Source organism: Rosa chinensis, chromosome 5, assembly GCF_002994745.2.
Source record: "Rosa chinensis cultivar Old Blush chromosome 5, RchiOBHm-V2, whole genome shotgun sequence".
Classification (NCBI taxonomy): Eukaryota; Viridiplantae; Streptophyta; class Magnoliopsida; order Rosales; family Rosaceae; genus Rosa; species Rosa chinensis.
In genome coordinates this window covers 11,232,906-11,252,163 of record NC_037092.1, presented here as the reverse complement: position 1 = coordinate 11,252,163, position 19,258 = coordinate 11,232,906, and the positions used below count along the sequence as shown (strand labels likewise).

The following is a 19,258-nucleotide window of genomic DNA, read 5'->3' as shown; positions in this document are numbered from 1 at the left end:
TCGTATATGATCAGCCACTCAGCTATCCAAAATCATTTCACATTTTTCCCTTCTGTCGTTCTCATTTCTCAACTCACAAACCCTAAATTCCTAAATTCTTCTCTGGCTCTCTGCCCTTCATCGAAGATTCGAAGGCCCAGAGAGGAGATTCAAATTCGAAGGCTCTCACTCCTCTCTGCCCTCCATCGAAGAATCGAAGTCTCTCACTCCTCTCTCCTCTCTCCCCTCCATCGAAGAATCAAAGTCTCTCACTCGGTCACTCCTCTCAGTCCTCTCACAGAGACCAAATCAGAGTTCAAGAGTGAAGAAGTAGCCTCGATTTGACTCAACTCGATTCTTCAAGCCTCCCACTCTGAATCGATGGGAAAACTGCGGGTAAGTCTCTCACTTTCTCAGATCTTTCTGTTTTCGTTCATGCATGATTGAATTTTGGGTTGATTAGTGGTTGGATTTAAAAAACCCCAGAAGCTCAGACCATCCATTTCTTTTTTTTTGTTTCTGTTTATGTGGAAAGCTTAAATTACCCCCCTCTAATTTCTCAATTCTTGGTAATCAGTGATTTAATTATTCCTAAATTAGAATAATCTTCTTGTCTTGAATCAATCCCCATTTCAGGTACCCAATTTCTTTCCTAATCTTCCTTCTAATTTTTACATTTGCAGCAAAAAAAAAGAGAAAAATCTGCTTCTGGGTTTTTGTTTTTCCTCCTTTTCTTCTGGGTTTTTAAAAGAGAAAAAGGAAAGCTAGATTAAAAATAAATGAATAATATTAATGATGGCAAAAAAGGTCACAAGGTCACAAATGGTAGTTTTTGGTGATATGTGTTGTGCCTGACTTTTGCAGAAACCGCAGAAGGTTTGTAGAAAAAGCCAAAGTCTTTGAGCCTCTCTGAGCCTCTGTACTTTCTGTTTTCGTGTTCATAACTTCAAAAGCTACATTGCATTGCATTTGCATGTTTATATGTAATTGAGTAATCTGACTGTTGTGTAATTTACTTGTTTCAGTTTAAAAGCAGTAAGAAGAGAGCTCAAGAAGGAGATTCTAGTCTAGTTGTTTCTTTAACTGGTACCTCTCCCTCAATCCCTGACAGAGCTGAAGAAGATGTCACTCAAGCAGGAGCTCCATCTTCCTCATCTGACAAGGTTAGTAACAATCCTCGAGCTGATAGAAAATGTAGTTGGGTGTGGGAGCACTTTAAGGAATATAAAGATGTAAAAGTCAATAAAGTAAAGGGTCAAGAAGATATTGTAGAAGAATTTAGGAGGGCTAAGTGTATATATTGTCCTAAGGGTCCTCTAGGAGACTATGCTTGTGATTCTTACAAAAATGGGACTCAAGGGATGATTAGGCACATAAACAAATCATGTAAGTATTATCCCGGAAGGAGAGCGATAGATAAAAATCAGAAAGTGCTTGCTGGTGATAAAAGTAAGGGTAATTCTATGAAAATGGTAGCATTTAATCCTGATGAAGTTATGAAAGCATGTGTTGAAATGGTAGTAGTTGATGAGCTTCCTTTTAGCTTCGTTGAAAAGCAAGGGTTTAGGCATTTTTGTCATGTTGCAGTGCCGATGTTTAAGGTCCCTTGTAGGAAAACTTTGGTTAAACATTTTCTTACATTGTATGATAAGACAAAGAAGAAGTTGAAAACTGATTTAGCACACTATAGGGTCTGCCTAACCACTGACACTTGGACAAGTGTTCAAAATTTCAACTACATGGTGCTAACAGCACACTTTATCGATGATAAGTGGGAAATGCATAAGAGGATAATCAATTTTTGCACTATTTCTAATCATAGTGGAATTTCCATAGGTCTTTTGATTGAGTCTTGTTTGCTTCAATGGGGGATTAGCAAGGTTTTAACCATCACAGTAGATAATGCAGCAGCCAATAAGTGTGCTATTGAGTTTTTTAGGTCCAAACTTAACAAAAGAGATCAATCTTAGAGGGTAAGTACATGCATGTTAGGTGTACTGCCCATAATTGTAATTTGATTGTTGGTAGTGGGCTGAAGAGACTAAATAGAGTAGTGTTGGCCATTAGAAATGCGGTGAAGTTTGTTAGGTCTTCACCAGCAAGGTTGGATAGTTTTAAGGCATGTGTAGAACATGAACAGATCCCTTGTAGAGGATTGGTTGTTATGGATGTTCCCACGAGGTGGAATTCAACATTCTTAATGTTGGAAGCTGCCTTGAAGTTCAAAGCAGCCTTTGCAAGGATGGAGGAGCAACCGGACTGCGGCTTTTCAGCCTATTTCAAAGAGCCTGAGGAAGAGTATGATGAGGAAGGAAATTTGGTTCCAAGTAAAAGCAAGAGGCCTAGAGTGGGGCCTCCATCCGCGGATGAATGGCATAAGGCGGAAGTGTTTGTGCAGTTTCTTAGGGTATTCTATGAAGTAACTCTAAGAGTTAGTGCAAGTAATAGGCCCACAATCCACACCACTTTTCATGATATGTTGTCAATCGAATCGGAGATTAGCAAGCTCTTCATAGAACCCAAAATTCCACCAGGCTCGGACACCGAGAAGGTTTTGAGTGATATGACAACAAATATGAGGTCCAAATTCATCAAGTATTATGGTGGCTTTCGGGATTTGAATCCCTTGGTGTTTATGGGGCTGATCCTTGATCCTAGATTCAAGCTAAGGCATGTAACTCATCTTTTGACAAATGAAGGGTTTGAATTGGAAGATGTGCAGACTAAAACGAGGGAGTTACGTGATGTGTTGATGTCCTTATATGAAGAGTATGCACCAAAGGAGACCCCTGCAAAGAAGAGAGGTCAAACAGAGGTTGAAAGCTCATCTTCACAAAGCACTGTAACAAGCACCAACAGCAGAGGAAGACAATCTTACATCAATGATTGGAGGAAAGTAGTTTCTGAGCTTGATGAGGTTGTGGTTTCACATGAAGTAGACAAATACTTGCTGGACCCTCTTGAATTCACAAATGAGAAGGAAGGGTTCGAGTTCCCGATTATGTTATGGTGGAAGATCAATGGAGCCAAGTACCCTATACTTCAAGCAATAGCCAAAGATGTGTTGGCTGTTTAAGTTTCGACAGTTGCATCGGAGTCCGCTTTTAGCACCGGAGGGAGAGTAATCGACAACTTTAGGAGTTCATTGACTCCTAAATCTGTCGAAGCATTGATTTGTCTACAAAGTTGGTTGAGGGGGAATGATATTAGCTGCATAGAAGATGAACCATGCATCAAAGATTATGAGTTCTATGAAAAGTGTGAGAAAGGTGCAGATTTTTAACTTTCTGTGTTTGTTTTTTAAGTTTTCAGTTTTCGCTTTTTACATTTCAGTTTCTACATTTATTTTTTACATTCTGACTATAGTTTCTTGTGTTTTGTACTTTGGTATGTAGATCACGTAACCTCAGCCTCTTCAACCTCTTGTCCTCCTCCAAAAGCTAAGGGAAAGAATGGTATTGGAACTGATGATGAAGTTGTTCAACTCAGTGAAGATGACTCCGATGATGAAATGGTGTCTGATGATTCAGAAAACAGTTGATGCCTAATTGCCTATTGCCTTGATGTGATCAGTTTCTGACTTTCTGGTATATGCCGCAAGGATGGACTCTTTCAGTTTTCATTTTTCAACTTGATTGTTTCATACTTTCATATTTTCATGAACTTATTTCAATTGCTAGTTTGCTACTGTGGTTTCACCGGTTTGTGAACATTTCCATGTAATATTAAGCTGATAGGCTTAGAACAGTGGGAACTGGGAACTATTTGGCTATTTGCAGTTATGCACTTCTGAGTTCTGATTTTATTATGTGATTTGTTAACCACTTATTTAGATATTTTAGTTATTTGTACTTTTGTAGTTCCAAGTTCTGCTTTGATTTGCATTTTGGACAGAAATGTGCATGAAGTTCATTGGAGAACTAATTAGAAAGGTTTGCAAATTTACAATGTTGCATTTTTTCAGGTTTCTGGAAATTTTGCTATTCAAAGCAAGTCAGGCCGATTGGTACCGAACCGATCTGATTCGGGCCTAGTTGGTATTGCAGATGATATTCCGGTGTCCCGAACCGAACTGAGCCGACTACAAACTCGGTATCGATATCGGTATAGGCATGTTCCCGAGCTGAGCCAAACCGATCCCAGACCTAGTTTCAGTTAATTTCCAGAAGCAAAGATGAAGAATTGAGAATCTGATCTCTTAGTGAAGGGCTTTAGTTTTGAGTTGGTTGGTTGTTTCCGTTCTGCTCTATGATTCGAAAAGCAAATTGTGGATGGAAGGAGGAGATTTAGGAGAGGTGTTAGCATGTTGCAGCCTTGTTATTCAAAGCTTTGAGCCTTGTGGGTTTTCCTTTCTTGGCTGTTCTAGTTTTGGGTCTGCTTAAGAATTGAGGTGACTGATTGTTCTTTTTTGTGTTATGTTTTATTTATGATTTTTCTTGGCTGATTTCTATGTTAAATTGAGATGTTGGTGTGGTTCAATGAGTGATTTCATACCTAGAGATATTACTTGTATTTATCTTTTATTAATGTTGGTTTTACTCTGGGATCTTTGAAGTCTGGTAAAGCTTTTGATTTGTAAACTAATTAGGCTGAATTGCATCTAAATAATAATAAGACTCTAATAATAATAGGGCTGTGACCACTTACCCAATTTTAACAAAAAAATTGCCCACTTGCTCCACTAAGAGTTTTTTACTCCCATCTACCCAATCTAATATCTATTGACAGTATTGCCCTTTTAATTAACAACCTACACCTTTCAGACTCCTCTCTCTCTCTCTCTCTCTCTCTCTCTCTCTCTCTCTCTTCATGTCTGCAGATCTGGATCGGCGGAAATTTCCGTTCATCCAACAAACATGAGGGAGAACAACGGGTTTGGGTTTGAATTACATAGCTTTAAGCAAACAGTTGCTACAGTACTTTGAGCGAGGCGTTTCAGCAGCTTGCCTCGGCCCTCCGGCATTGATCCCATAGCTTTAAGCAAACAGTTACTACAGTACTTTGAGTCGTACACCAAGCACCACTCCCTCTCCTTCAATCTGTTCCCTTTTCCACACCTGCTGCAAATCCCTCTCTTACTCTCTACCTTCCGCGGCGAAGCCCTAGCAACCGGTGATCCCACCGGCTCCGATTGCGGCAACGAGGACCGGTCGCCGTCGTCTTCCGTCTCCGATTCTCTCTGCGTGTTGAAAGTCACGACCGCCGCTCTCTTTCCTCCTCCGGCGTCTTCCTCGACCGGTTTCGACTCCGAGTTCGAGTCCTGAACTGAAAATTCAGAGCTGAAAACCTACCGAAAACTACGTCGAAGTCTGCCACCGAAAATCGGGCTCGTCCGGTAATTCGCCAGATAACCGATTGTAACTCACAAACAACTGCGCAAGCTTCTTGGCGTTTCCGATATCGGAAGTAATCGGACCTTCAATTTGATTCGAAGTGATGTCAATGATTGCCACATTCGGCAATCCCCAAAGTCCAGCCGGAACCACACCGGAGAGGGAGTTGTTGTTGATCCTGAACCAAGTCAGAGTCGTGCACTTCGCGTAGTTTGCCGGAATTTCGCCGGTCAACTTGTTCTGAAGCATGAGCAGCTCCTTCATCGTCCCTTTGTTGCTTGATTTCGTTTTTTTTTTTTTGGTAAATTTGGCAGAAGAATGAAAAAAAAAGTTTTATTGAGTAGTTATACATGTCTATTGCGGGGCAATAATAAGATTATTGGGAGGCAATAATATGAGTATTGGGGGGCAATAATATGCATATAAATTGATCAATTGTGTCTGTAGTGTATTCATTTTGGTTTTGGGAGTTTATGCAATTCACTGGAGGGTAATAATATGATTATTTAAGGCAATAATATGAGTATTGGGGGGCAGTAATATGGTTACTGGGGGGCAATAATATGATTACTAGGGGGTAATAATATGGTTACTGGGTATTATTAGGGGGCAATAAATTCAGACTCCGGAATCCGGTTAACAGTCCAGTGGCCGAATTTCGGATTTCGGATTCCGGTCATCGTTTGCCGGATTCCAGTCACTGGTCACTGAATTCCGGTCACCGGTGGCCGGAGTCCGCGGCAGGCCACTGGTCACCGGAGCACAGCAAGGTGGAGGATGACTTTTCTTTCTAAGTGAGAAAGAAGGAGAGGGCAAAAAAGTCCCAAAAATAAATAAAAAGAATAAAAAAAGAATTAATTGGGTAAAGGGGAAATAATCTCTTAGAGTGTTTTGGGTAAATGGGGTTAAAAAACTGTTAGTGGAGCAAGTGGACAAATTTTAAGCTAAAATTGGGTAAATGAGCATTTCCAATAATAATATAGTAGACCCAACAAACAAAAAAAGTTTGTAAACTTTTTGTTTTTTCTAGTTGTTCACCGGTGCATGAATCGAATTCGGAACTTTCAATTATAAGAGAGAAATCAAATAGTTTCCCGGGTCAGAGACTGCCTTCATTCCAAGAATAGAACTAAGCAAGTGGACTATGAGAGGATGAGTATTGGGGCTGAAAAACAGAGAAGATTTCTGAGTGCTTATCCGTTGACCAGAAGCACAACAATAGGAATGTATAATATCCGAGAAGATTTCACAATTCGCAAGCGTAGCCTTGAGAAAGAAAATCGAATCATCTGCTGAAACTCCTGTTATTATTCGGGATGTTCTCTATGAGGATGTTTCTAATGTTTCTAATGTTACACGGGGTTCAGGTTTTATGTCCCCCCCCCGTTGCAAAGTATTACTTCAATAAATAGAACTGGGCGTGGGGCTGAGTCTTCCAGCTAGGCTGGGTTCCAAACCCCTTTCAAAAAAAAAAAAAAAAAAAAAAATCGAATCATCTGCAAAGAACAAATGACTAACAAGAGGGCCAGCTGTGCCAATACAAACGGCATGAAGCAAATCATTCTGGCAAACCTTTCTGATCATGAGGGAAAGAACATCATTCACCAAGAGAAATAAATAAGGAGATAGAGGATCTCCCTGACGTATGCCTCTGGATGGAGTAAAGAATGGTCCTGGTTTACCATTAACCAAAACCGATAGTGATACTGAACGAACACAATTCATAATTAACCGTACCCAATGAGCAGCAAAACCCATTCTCAAAAGAACAGCCTCAAGAAAAGGCCACTCAATACGATCATAAGCTCTTGACACATCTAGCTTCATTGCAAAGGCACCATCAGACCCAGAACGTTGGAGTTTCAAATGATGGAAGAGTTCATGAGCCACTATAAGGTTATCCTGAATCTGTCGACCTCCAGCAAAAGCAGATTGATTCTCTGTGATCAATTCCGGCATAAAGGTTTTAACCTATTAGCCAAAATTTTGGACAGAATCTTGTAGGAAAAATTACACAACCCAATAGGACGAAAATCAGAGGCTACAGTTGGTGATGTCGTTTTAGGAATGAGGGCAATGTGTGTACGGTTCATAGATGCAAGAACCGAACAAGAGGAGAATGAGTCGGAAATGGAATCAGCAATAACCTTATTCAGAATGTCCCACTAACGCTGATAAAACACACCGGAGAAACCATCAAGGCCAGGGGGCTTTAAGCCTCCCAAATCAAAAACAGCAGCTCGAACTTCTGAAATATCAATAGGTTGCAGAAGGCTCAAATTCATGTCTGGAGTAACAATAGGATCCACAAATTGCAGAGCTTCAACCATATTAGAACAACCTTCAGATGTAAAGACACTCTGAAAATATTGACCCAAATGAGAAAGAATTGCAGATTCTGTATCTAACCAATGACCATTGCAGTTTTTCAAACGGAGAATCTAATTATATTGGCGCCGCTGAAGAGTTGATTGATGAAAAAAAGCTGTGTTCTGATCACCCAAAGATAACCACTTAATACGGGAGCACTGTTGCCAAAACATCTCTTCTAGCTTCCATAATTCAGCAATTTGATTAGTGACCCGAGTAATTTGAGAAACAGAGTCCGGAAGGTTACTTTGCTGAAGAGAATGTAACTTGTTGTAAAATGAAAGCAAAAGTGTTCAGAAAAAGAGAGAGTTTGGACGCATGGAGACAGAGTGTTTCAATTCATCTCACCATGAGAATGTAACTCAGATTTTAAAGAATCCTTGAACCTTAGTATGAGGGAAAAACTGTTTCGACCAAATGGAGAGAGTTTTCTGCCAAGTGACAAGGTTTCGTTCCCAAGTAGAAGCGGAGGAAGGTCCCGGAAAATAGGACCAACTATTTCAAATGACATTAGCACATCCAGTCTTAGTAACCCACATCTGTTCAAATCGAAAAGGACGAGGAGAATGCTGCTCTGAAGGATGAGAATCCAGTGATATAGGTCTATGATCAGACCCAATCCGGTGAAGATGAAAAACTTGAGACTTGGGAAAAACTAAGTTCCACTCTGAATTGCCCAGACATCTGTCAAGCCTCTCCTTCATTAGTAATCGACCATGTTGATAACAAAACCAAGTAAAAGGAGGTCACTGATAGTTAGGGTCTTGCAGATGTTGATAACAAATAAAGTTGAACGCCAGGTAGGCTGAGGAGAGCCACCCCATTTCTCATGGTGCCAAAGGATCTCATTAAAATCACCTAAACACAACCATGGTGAAGAAGAGGAAGAGAAACGCGTATACACAGCACGCCAAAATGATGTTTTCTCATTAACATGAGGAGTCCCATACATCCAAGTTATATAGTACAAGAGACTGCTTCTTGAACAAAAGTAACAAACGTATGTACATAGTTATGAGAACTACCAAGTACAGAAACTTGAACCGAGTTGTTCCAAAACAAAGCTAGACCACCACCAGTATTATGGGAGCCACTACAAAAAGGTGATCATACTTCAACTCAGTTTGCCAAGACTGAAGCACGCATTCAGGTTGACGAGGTGGGCGCAAAGAGTTACCTGTCAAGGATGGCCCTAATCCCTGACAATTCCACGATAGAAACCTCATTTTGGCTCCCTGACTGTATCCGGCCAGTCACCAACACCGTTTTCATTAGGAGACACAATTGTTGTCATCAATTGGAGGGGGAGCAGTACTCACAGATGAGGGGGCCGGCAGAGGAGGAACATCGAGGACATCCCCATTAGCAAACTGAGCCGGAATGGTTTTGAAGCAGCTGAGTCATTTGGGCCCAAAGTAAAGCACTTTCTTCATCAGAGAGAGGAGGGGGTATCGGGCCACCGATGGGGATTGGATTCTGCTCTAGGTAATTAAACTCCGGAACTGGGGAAGCTGATGGGTAGGGCCTGAATGATCTCAGATAGTCGAAGTTGAGTCGCAAGAAGATCCTCAATAGAAGCAACCTCAATTCCAGAAACAACAGTTTCAGGGGTTGTCACTGTGACCGTTGCTTGGCGTGCTCGAGACCCGCGGCCTCGGCCACCCCGAGCACGGGGGGCCGAAGTAGAAGCCCGTGAACCGCCGGGTTGTCGAGTGCGATGGACCAGAGGAGTGGGCGGAACTCCATGCTCTGCTTGTTGAATTGGAACAGGTGGGTCTCCAAGTTCTTCTTGTTGAGGAGGAAAAGCAGTAGGGTGCGAACTCTGAGCAGGTGGAGCGATTCGAGCAGAACGCCGGGGACGTTTAGAATGAGTTTGGAATTCCAGATCCTCATTAACCACAGTCTCAATCACCGATCTCTTTAAACGCAGGCGCTCCGAGTAAGATGAAATACTGAGAACCACAGTGGGTGGGAGAGGCAAGGGTCATCAGATGATGGTGGTAAAATGGGGTTTGGGGTAGGGGAGGTGATGGAGGAGTAGGTTGGGGTGTGAGGCGAAGAGAGAGTCGGCTGTGGAGTGAAGGGGACGTAATCATCATGGGTTGCAGTATTGGAAGGAAATGGAGAAGTGCCTAACCCAAATGAAGTAGAATATGGGCCGGGCACACCCATCTGCCAAGAGCGACCCACTGTTTAGTTCCATGAGCTCCATAGCATGAAATAGAAATACGAGGCTAAGAGATCAAGTTGAAATATATATGCATGTTACCCGTCTAATATCCATACCTCAGTTTCAGCTTTCTCAAGGTCAGAACATTTCTTTTCCAGTCTTTGCTTGTACAGCAATCCTCGTCTTACAAGTACGTCAGCTTTTTGTTTAAGCAAATGTGATTGAGAAGTCAAACTTTTCAACCTGAAAACACGACCATGCAAATAAAATCAGAACTTTATAACTAAGCTCTAAATTAAAATCAATCAGAACTTCCCCAAGTCCTTTAATTCAATCTAAATTAAAGTCAGTCATCAGCACTTTACAAATACAACAGAATTCAAACCATGAAAATGCAAAAAGAAAACACCAGACAATGGAGACATAACAGCCTCGAAATGTATTTTTCCTTGCACCGCAAAACTCTTGTATATATACTTATTCCTATCTAATGCCCCTGCAGGCTCAATTTTCTGGGTATGCCAATGCATTTTAAAAGATATAATTGCTCTAAGTTGCTCATATATCAAGCCTTCAAATTAAAAATATTCCAAGTAACTTCATCGGATTGCTCTATTCTATGATAAAAGATAGAAAGTCGACAAATTTGGCTAACTAATTAAGACCAAACAGCGAACAAAGACCAAGAGAAATTGATGCAGAAATGGAGAGAAAACATAGTAGAAGAAAGAACCTAAAGCGGGCGTAAACTCGATTTCAAACTTCTCCAATCAACATACTGAAATCTCATAATCCTATTATAATAAGCCTATCAAAACAGGCAATCCACAAATAATTAACAGGAGCTAGAAATTGTAACTTTTTGGACTGCATCCTAAAACGTACATTGTTACCTGATTGAACCAATTTGCCTGATATGTAGTTCTACCCACATACGTACCTCTTTCCAGGTACTCAAAAAATCAAACAACTATACTTAAGATACATGTATGCACATATGGCTTCAAATGTACAGAAGTCTTAAGAAACATGGAAGACTGTAGGATCGATTTGATATACAGAACTACAGCACAAAAAGAATAGACAAGAAAAGCATTCAAAGATAACAAAAGCTGTGCAAAGTACCTCGAACATTTCTCTGAAATATCTCGTGTCACTCTACATTCAAAATCAGTGAACGCTTTCAATAATTCACGGATATAGACAGCTATTGATTCAAATTTCTCGCTAAGCTCCCTTTCTTTTGCTTCGAACAATGATACAGCAATCTGCTTCTGTTGATAGAAATCTTCCTCAGCTTGCCTCAACTCTTTCACTGCTGCTCCAAGCTTTTGTTCTAACACACATATGTCTGCCCTGTGTCTTTCATTTTGCTCCAACGCCTCAACCAAATCACGCTTTGCAGCATTTGACTCTTCAACGCTTTCTGAAATCAATTTCTGATGTGGAAACGTCTCACCCCTTACTGCTTCAAGCTTTTGTTCTAACACACAAATGTCTGCCCTGTGTCTTTCATTTTGCTCCAACGCCTCAACCAAATCACTCTTTGCAGCATTTGACTCTTCAACGCTTTCTGAAATCAATTTCTGATGTTGAAACGTCTCACCCCTTAAATTTTCAACCTCTTGAGCAGCTAATTCATATATTTCTTTTTCGATTTCCAATGCAGCTGCTGCATCTCGTGCCAACTGCTCCTTTTCTTCTACCAGAAAATGTACTTCTTGCTGTAATCTCACTTTGTTTGCAACCTCCACTTCTAATTGTTTTTCCTTTTCTCGTTTGTCCATCTCCTGCAAAACCCGATGATCATATTCCTCAATATATTTAATGTTCAGCTCATTGAGTTTCTCTTCTGCATTCTTCAAAGCATCTTTGAATATAACACCACATACTTCTTGCGTGATGATGGACTCCATATCCAAATCTTCCAATTCACGTTTGGTAGCAAGTTCAGCTTCATGAGAAGCTTCTTTGAATTTGCTTTTGTAAATTTCATGCTTAGTACTGTTCTCCACCTGTGACTCTTCAGCAATGCATTTAATCTCATCCACCACTTCCCTGACAATACAAGAAAATAAATCTTCACCAATTAAAGCTTCAATATGCGCATCTTCCATAGCTGCTTTAACATTTCCAACTGTTTTCAATAACTTTGCCTCAGCCAGAGAGTGTTGTGACCGGTTCTTTGCAGCTTCAGAATCTTGTAGTGAAAGGCACTTAATTTGTCCATTCTTATCTTCAAGCAAATCTCTGAGTTGGTGGTTTTCTGAGAGGAGTGATTCCACTCCATCTTTCAAACTGCTGAGACTTTCTTCATTGCTGCCAAATGTATGAGGAAGCAATGTAGCTACTTCCTCCTTTTCTACAAGAATTTCATCTACTTTAGAAACCACCTCAGAGATTCTCTTTCTCAACATATCGAACTCCTTATTCTTCTCCAATGTTAAAGAGAATCTCCTTTCTCTCAGCACTTCCCTCATGTGGCCGAAATGCTGCTCAGTCAGATCTTGTACTTCTAACTCATGGTTTCTCTTCAATTTAGTAATCTTACTCTTACAATGGCTTATCAATTCTTCTTTCTTCATATGCTTAAGCAAGGCAGGATCTAAATCTTCTTCCATATTTGTTTCTAACTCATCATGTATACCATTTTCCTCGCAAAGAGATGAAGATGATGATGCTGATGGTGATGATGTTGTTGCTGTTGTTATTGGTGATGGTAATGATGATGATGATTTAAGATTGTTCAAAACCTTGGGGTGTGAACCGGCACCCTTATTACCGTTACCACTCTCTTCTTCAACTTCCAAGGATCCCTCTGAAGATAGCTGTCCATTGTCACAAACAGATAGTGATTTAGAAATAGCATCTAATTCATCGCGTATACTTGATATCTCCTTCTTCCTTCCATGCAAGTTCACATTTTTTGCACTATAAAAGCAATCCCACATGTTTCCTTCAACGCTCCAAATACAATTCATCATCACAAGCTCTTCAATTTTTGCTCTAAACTCCTGCTCCAGCTGCCATTCATGTACTGATGCCTTTGACAAGTGAACCATTTTTTCCACCTGTTGATAGAAAGTTTCTATTGTAGTCTTTAGACATTTGCAAGTGGTATGATTGTTTCTATGGATGGATAAACATGTTGTCTGTTTGTCCTTCGAAAATTCGTAATCTGCACAAGATTTGAGTTGCATGATTATTATATATGTCAACATAATAGAATAAGCTCAGTTTGACATGATAGAAACTCTTGTTGATTATGAATTCAGTTTTATTTTTAGTTCATTATTGTTTCTACGTCTCATTGTCTCCATATTACAATAGATTTCTTCTTCAGTCGTATAGTTCCTGCAGTGAGTTCTACCTAGCTACCCTTAATAATAATGAAAATATCTAAATCGGTCTGTGTGTAGGCAGTTACATTGCTCTGCTTATGCGTTGATTAAATTCCGCATAAGTGGGGCAGTTCTCTCTCGCTCTGCTTCTGTGATGTAGTTTGGCACAAGTAGGACAGTTTCTTTGATACGATTTGATAAAGTCATAGTTTTATTGAATATAATAGTTAATTGTCTATTGCTTGATTTTTTTTTTTCAAAGAAATTAAGTAGGGTGTTAACATGACTAGAAATTAGTGAGTTTGGGTGTGCTATGATAGTAATGAAGCACAAACGGCAGCTTCTTTCTAATCTACATGACTGTTTTGGATGTCTGATTAATATACTCGGTTGCAACAATTTACACACCTACAGTTGAATAGAACATTACCGGAATGATTATATTTTGTTTGATCTATTTTCCTAACTATGCACGATCAATTACATCATTAATTACTAAATAGCCTACGAGAGCATTTCGAAAGACTCATGAAAACTATGTAAGAATTTTTGGGATGCATAACAGTTGTGATAAAGCTTTCTTGAAATTATCTCCTTGGAAATCTTGGATCGAAGGGGACCAAGTCCTTCGAATGAAGACTACCCCATTGGTGAAAGTACTGTAGAGGAGCCATGTAGCAGAAGATGCTAAGTGGGAACTGGAGGAGCAAATGCGAGTGCAATACCTACATCTTTTTAGGTACTAAAATTTTGAGGACGAAATTTTCTTAAAGAAGGTAGATTGTAATACCCTAACCTAAAGAAGGTAAATTTCAGCCATTTTTTACTCTAGATAGTTCGAGAAGTTAATTGATTGTGTAGGGATGTGTTAAAGAATGAAAGGGGGGAATATATGTGAAAATTGATAGAATTTGGGATGGCCTCCTAGGGTGTTAACGGAAGCTTTAGTGGAGACGGCGGTGTGGTCTAGTGGGTGATGCGCTGACAGAGACCATAGCGGCGGGACGGCTGTGATAGAGGCTCGTGGTGCGGCAGTTACTGTGGTGACTGCGGTGATTGATGGTCTAACAGTAGGGGTCTATGGTGAAGGCCGTTTCTGGACCTCTCATTGCTCGGGGTTGGCGGTGGCGGTGGCATGGTGGCCAGCGAGTGGGTCAGGGCTGCTCGGACGACTGTTGGGCTGGCTGGAATTGGCATCTTAGATGGAGGCGCGGTTGTTTTGGTGGCTATCTGAGGTCCGGTTAGGGTTGCCCTACATGGACTTTTTGGGCTGTTGCTTTGCCCTGGAACGTTGATGTTAATTTTTGGGCGTGATATTCTTGGGTCCAGAAGGCCCATTGGGTTCGCTTTTTCTCATTGGTTAGGTGTTGATAGTAACGGGCAGGAGACTCTTTATTTTTTTATTTTTTTATTAATGAAGCTTCATTAATAATTACCAATGGGAGTATACCCAATGGAAGGTGCCCAAAATAAGGCTCAAGTACAAATAAACCCAATAAGGAAAATTACAACTCAATCATAATCCACATGGATAGGGCAAAAGAGTGTAACCCTAAAAATTAAATAAAACATCAACTCCTACAATACTAACACAGCCGCCGCCACCCAAACTCTTTCGAACAGCCGCTGCAATCGCCGCCGCAGCCGCTCCCAGAGGCAAAGAGGATGCAAGAAGTGCTAAATCGAGGTGATGAGTACCGAATAACCGTTGCCAGAACAATCCTAAAAAGCAGATCCAGTCAAAACCAAAGTTAAAGGGGATGAGAGAAATGAACTAACACCACACATTGACTCTCTCTTCTCCACCGGAGAGACTCAAACCGGGAAGGGAACAAATGCACCGAAATGGGACAGAAGCCAATAGCAAAGAAAAAATCCAGTGGTGAATGGGAGGTGAAACACTCATGCGTGAGCACCCATACTCCTTTTGGTAATTGATTCTCACTTTTAAGAGGTAGCCACGAAATCCTTCATGGAGCAGGTCTTTGGTAGATGGAGGGGAGCTGGTGTGAGGTGATGGGTGAGGGGAATCATGGAGTTTTTTGGATCTAAAATTTTTTTGGGTTGATCGGCACTGTTCTAAAGTCCTCTAGAACTGGACATGAGCCTACAAAATCACCACAAGATGGGTGTAAATCACCACAGTGGTGTGAGAAAAACAAGAGAAAAAGATGAAGAACAGAGGAACTGACAAAATAGAGAAGCCAAACGAGAGAGGCCGCCCCCAACTCTCAAGCCTTCGATCTAGATCCGGAGGTATCAAGATCTGGCAAGAGAGAAGGGGGAGGGAGATGAGTTTTTTTCAGATCTTTTTTCTCTCTCTAAAACCTAGAGAGAGACGCTCTACTCCAAACGTCATTATCTAAAATATTTTCAGTTTGTATAGCAATTAACGGGAAGGAGACTGTAGTTGTTTAGTTTTGCTCTATTTAGAATAATGTCTATACTAGTCTAAGTGTCTTTATGAGCCTTTGTAGAAGTATTTAGCATCAACGTACCACAATTGCTTGCTCGGCGTTTGAAATTAGGTAGAATATAGTGCCTACAAGGCGAAGTATTTTTGTTAGCATAGACTACTTTGCATTACTATTGTCCAAATAGTGTAGTCAATTCTTTGTACTGTTCTAATATATGAACCAGGGTCATACAATTGGTATGAACTCTTTACTTTCAAAAAAAAAATTCTACTTTCTAGTATTATTATGTCGGAACTATCAATTAGAAATATGTTTTTGCCGCCTTGCCATGATTTACCACATGGTTGACCAAGGAAAAAAAAAAACCAAAAAGTTAAGACTAAAAGTACTCCTTCAATGTTTAACTTTTAGTGTTAATAAAGTTTGAGCATGTTAAGAAGTAAGAACTAAACAAAAAGTTATCAAGGAACAACAAGAGCAAATGAAATTGGATTATGTACATTTGCCAGTCAAATGTTTTGCTTATGACTTGTTACAGACTTTTCTCGATGATTGCTCAATTTTTCTCTCACATAACAACTTCCTTACTCGCTTATTAAGAGTGTGTGGCTGGCATTGGGCGGGTTAGTCGGTTTTATCTTTAACCCACTGGCCAACCCAACAACTTTTGGTGACATTTGAAGAATCCATTTTCGCCTAAATTTATTCACAAACCGACCAACTCAACCCAATAATATTCGATTGAGTTGGTAGGTTATACAATTTCAAAGGCTTACGGTTTTATTCATTTAATTACTTTTGAGTTTCAATGTTTAACCTAATTAAAACTAGTAGCGCATTATTTGGTCTAGTCAAGGGTAAGTTATTTTATTCATGTTTGCAAGATTGAGTAATTAATTTTAAATTTTAATTACTAGTGTATTTGTATTACTATAGGTAAGATCATTAATGCAAAGCGCCGCTATGGACGCCAGAAACCCTAAAACCCACACCAAAACTGTTGCAAGGCACAATCGCGCTACTGCTACCCCAACCATGGAGGATGTGACGGCCTCCTTCGCGGCATCCCTTGCCCTTGCCACGAACGAAGTTGTTGATCTCTCCCGATCTGCGAACTCTGCTGCACGTCGAGGATCGCAAGCATACCTGCTGGCTCGGCCGCTCACCACCAAACCTACTCCACTGCAGGACCTTCGACGTTTCTTTCGTCGTGTGTGGGTTCTGGAAAAGGATTTTAAAATCCAAGAGAGGCCGGAAAATAGGTTCGTCATTGCTTTCGATCTCAAACAAGATCGTAACAAAGTGTTACGCGGAGGGCCTTGGCGCTTCAATCAAGCTCCGGTTGTCATACAGGAATATGACGGGATTGCACCGCCACACTCGGTAGCCTTGGATGCTTTGTTCTTCTGGGTGCGTATTACTAATATACCACCTCTCTTTGAAAACAAGGACACCATCAAAGACATTGCTGCCATTGCTGGCAGGTTTATCGAATTGGATGAGAAGCTGTTTGACACTATGGGCAATATTAGGGTTAGGGTTTCACATGCCCTATCCAAACCCTTCTTTCTGAAGAAGCGTGTGAAGTTGGCCCCGGGAGTTGAGGAAGAGATTGCTTTCTTCTTTGAGAACCTTATTGGTAAGTGCAACTATTGTGATTTGCTTTTCCATGAAAATGGGATCTGTCCTGCAACAGATAACAAAGTTCATCCAAAAATGGATATGAACCCTACGCAAAGAAGGCTGGAGATCATGGGTCCTTCTAGGAGCTTCGCACATAGTCAGTTTGCAAATGGGGTATTTACATTCCAGGGCATCCAGACTTCGATCCTACCCTTAGTTGCAAGATCTCTCTTTCACCCGAAAGAGCAGGGTGGCCGTAAGCCTGTCCTATTAAGGAGTTCGGACACCAGATCATCCCTCAGTCAAGACGAGGAGGCTCCCACTTTGGCTTTGGTCCCAGTTGAAGCAGGGGCTCCTTCCAAGCGTGGCAGGCAGCCTTCCGAGTATCAGTCCCCAAAAAAGCTCAAGATCCTTCTCTTGGAGTTATTCACATCTGTAGGTAGCGTTGCGGCTCCAACAAAAAAGCTGAAGAGGCCGGAGTTTACCTCCAAATTGAATGCTAGCTCATTGGGTTTGATTGAAGCTCCAGGCAGTATTCTAATACCAAAGTCTGAGGTGGCTGGTACTGCCGAAACAAAAAAGAAGCGTGGAAGACCACTTGGTGCAAAGAACAAGAACCCCTCCAAACAGAAAAAGGTTGCGGATGCACATGAAGCTTGCTTAGCTTTCCTCACCAAACCTCCTCGCCCTAGTGTCAAGGGTAAGGAGAAAATATAGGGTTTTTTTGTTTTTTTGGAGCTCAGCCTATTTCCTATGTTTTACTTCCATAGTTTATAGGCTTGCTTTTAATAAGTGAGCATGGGTGTTCGTTAATGAGTGGTACTAGTTCTATATACCACGTTTTCTTATTTGCCCTCTGTTTTTCAAGGCAGTGGAAAGGTATGTAATGTACTGCTCTAGCTTGAGACTATTAATGAGAAATATTGATTTCATTCAAAAAAAAAAAAAATAGGTAAGATCATGGGTGCAGCTATTGCCACCCTACCATTTTCTTTGTTCACCTTACAAATATTTGAATTATTGAAAGACTATATTACCCAAATGCAAAATGACTAATAAGTACACTAATTTTCTAAAATTTAAATCTTTAAGGAAAACTAAATACATAACTAATTAAATACAAAACTACTTAATTTCTCTTCTGATAACATTAATCTTCAACTTCTCCATCCAATTTTCAATTTATTACAATTTTCTTTTTATCTTTTTGTTGCGTCCTCATCGTTAATTTGTTATCCAATTCACAAAACCATTAGTGTTAACTTCATCAAAATCTTTATAATACCTTTATAAACACCGAAAGTAAAAAATTTAAAACACGAAAAAAAAATCAATCTTTTTTCATTGCTCATAGTAGCACTTACTAATTTTCTAATATGGATTGGAATAAACGAACATTGAAGCTGAATGGAAAAAATAAAAAATGGAAGTAAATCAAATTATGATTTTATTATGAAACTTTAATATATTTTAGGACTTTTTTAATTGATATAAATTAAATGAGAAATTTTCGTTAAACAAAATTTCTTTTTTAATTTGATATGTCATATGATGGAGGATATTCCTGGAAAGAGAAATGGGTTGGATAAGTAAATCTAATAATTGAAATTAAAATGTAGGGTGTAATGAGTAAGTAGGGTGAACAAAGAAAATTATAGGGTGGCAATAGCCTCACCCAAGATCATTAATTAAAAATTTACAATAATGCAGCATATAATAGAGGCTAGGTAGTGTAATTATATAACAGTTTAGCAAATCTCCATATGACACGTGTAAAATAAATAAAACTATTTATATATATTGGGAGGGTTGGGTTTAACTCAATTCCACCCACGTGTTGTTTGGGTTGGATGATTTCTCACCCAATTATTTTGTTTGTGTTTGACAAACCAACCCAACTAGCCCAAGAGTCAGTCGGTCAGGTGCTTGACCTGCAAAGATGCCCACCCCAGTGTGGGTAATAGTGGGCAGCTCACACTTTGGCAAAGAAAACTATTGTAGTTGGAGAGGATAGATTTTGGAAGG

General features: G+C 40.1%; 2 protein-coding genes across 3 annotated transcripts; one reads left to right on the top strand and one right to left on the bottom strand.

The window, feature by feature from the left end:
- The first annotated feature begins 38 nt into the window (after nt 1-38).
- LOC112203136 (zinc finger BED domain-containing protein RICESLEEPER 2) lies at nt 39-4,441 on the top strand. 2 transcript variants are annotated; one of them, XM_040507190.1, is made up of 4 exons: nt 39-375; nt 1,005-3,248; nt 3,375-3,566; nt 3,944-4,441. In XM_040507190.1, the coding sequence occupies exon 2, from the start codon at nt 1,961-1,963 to the stop codon at nt 3,053-3,055; it is 1,095 nt and encodes a 364-aa protein (XP_040363124.1). In that variant the 5' UTR covers nt 39-375; nt 1,005-1,960; the 3' UTR covers nt 3,056-3,248; nt 3,375-3,566; nt 3,944-4,441. The 2 variants fall into 2 exon arrangements, with proteins under 2 accessions (XP_040363124.1, XP_040363123.1); XM_040507189.1 differs by lacking the exon at nt 3,944-4,441 and having other exon boundaries at nt 3,375-3,732.
- A 2,138-nt stretch (nt 4,442-6,579) lies between these two features.
- On the bottom strand, nt 6,580-12,914 carry LOC112167868 (WPP domain-associated protein). The gene is made up of 3 exons (XM_024304960.2): nt 10,978-12,914; nt 9,969-10,095; nt 6,580-9,854 (listed from the first exon to the last, which is right to left on the bottom strand). The coding sequence occupies exons 1-3, from the start codon at nt 12,912-12,914 to the stop codon at nt 9,603-9,605; spliced, it is 2,316 nt and encodes a 771-aa protein (XP_024160728.1). The 3' UTR covers nt 6,580-9,602.
- Nucleotides 12,915-19,258: the final 6,344 nt, after the last annotated feature.

Bases quoted from the DNA above. Each gene is read 5' to 3' on its own strand.
- LOC112167868 (XM_024304960.2), bottom strand. From the start codon at position 12,914: ATGGTTCACTTGTCAAAGGCATCAGTACATGAATGGCAGCTGGAGCAG. The intron at 10,096-10,977 runs GTACTTTGCACA...TCGTGTTTTCAG, and splicing joins ATTTCAGAGAAATGTTCGAG to GTTGAAAAGTTTGACTTCTC. The intron at 9,855-9,968 runs GTATGGATATTA...CGCTCTTGGCAG, and splicing joins TTGAGAAAGCTGAAACTGAG to ATGGGTGTGCCCGGCCCATA.
- LOC112203136 (XM_040507190.1), top strand. From the start codon at position 1,961: ATGCATGTTAGGTGTACTGCCCATAATTGTAATTTGATTGTTGGTAGT.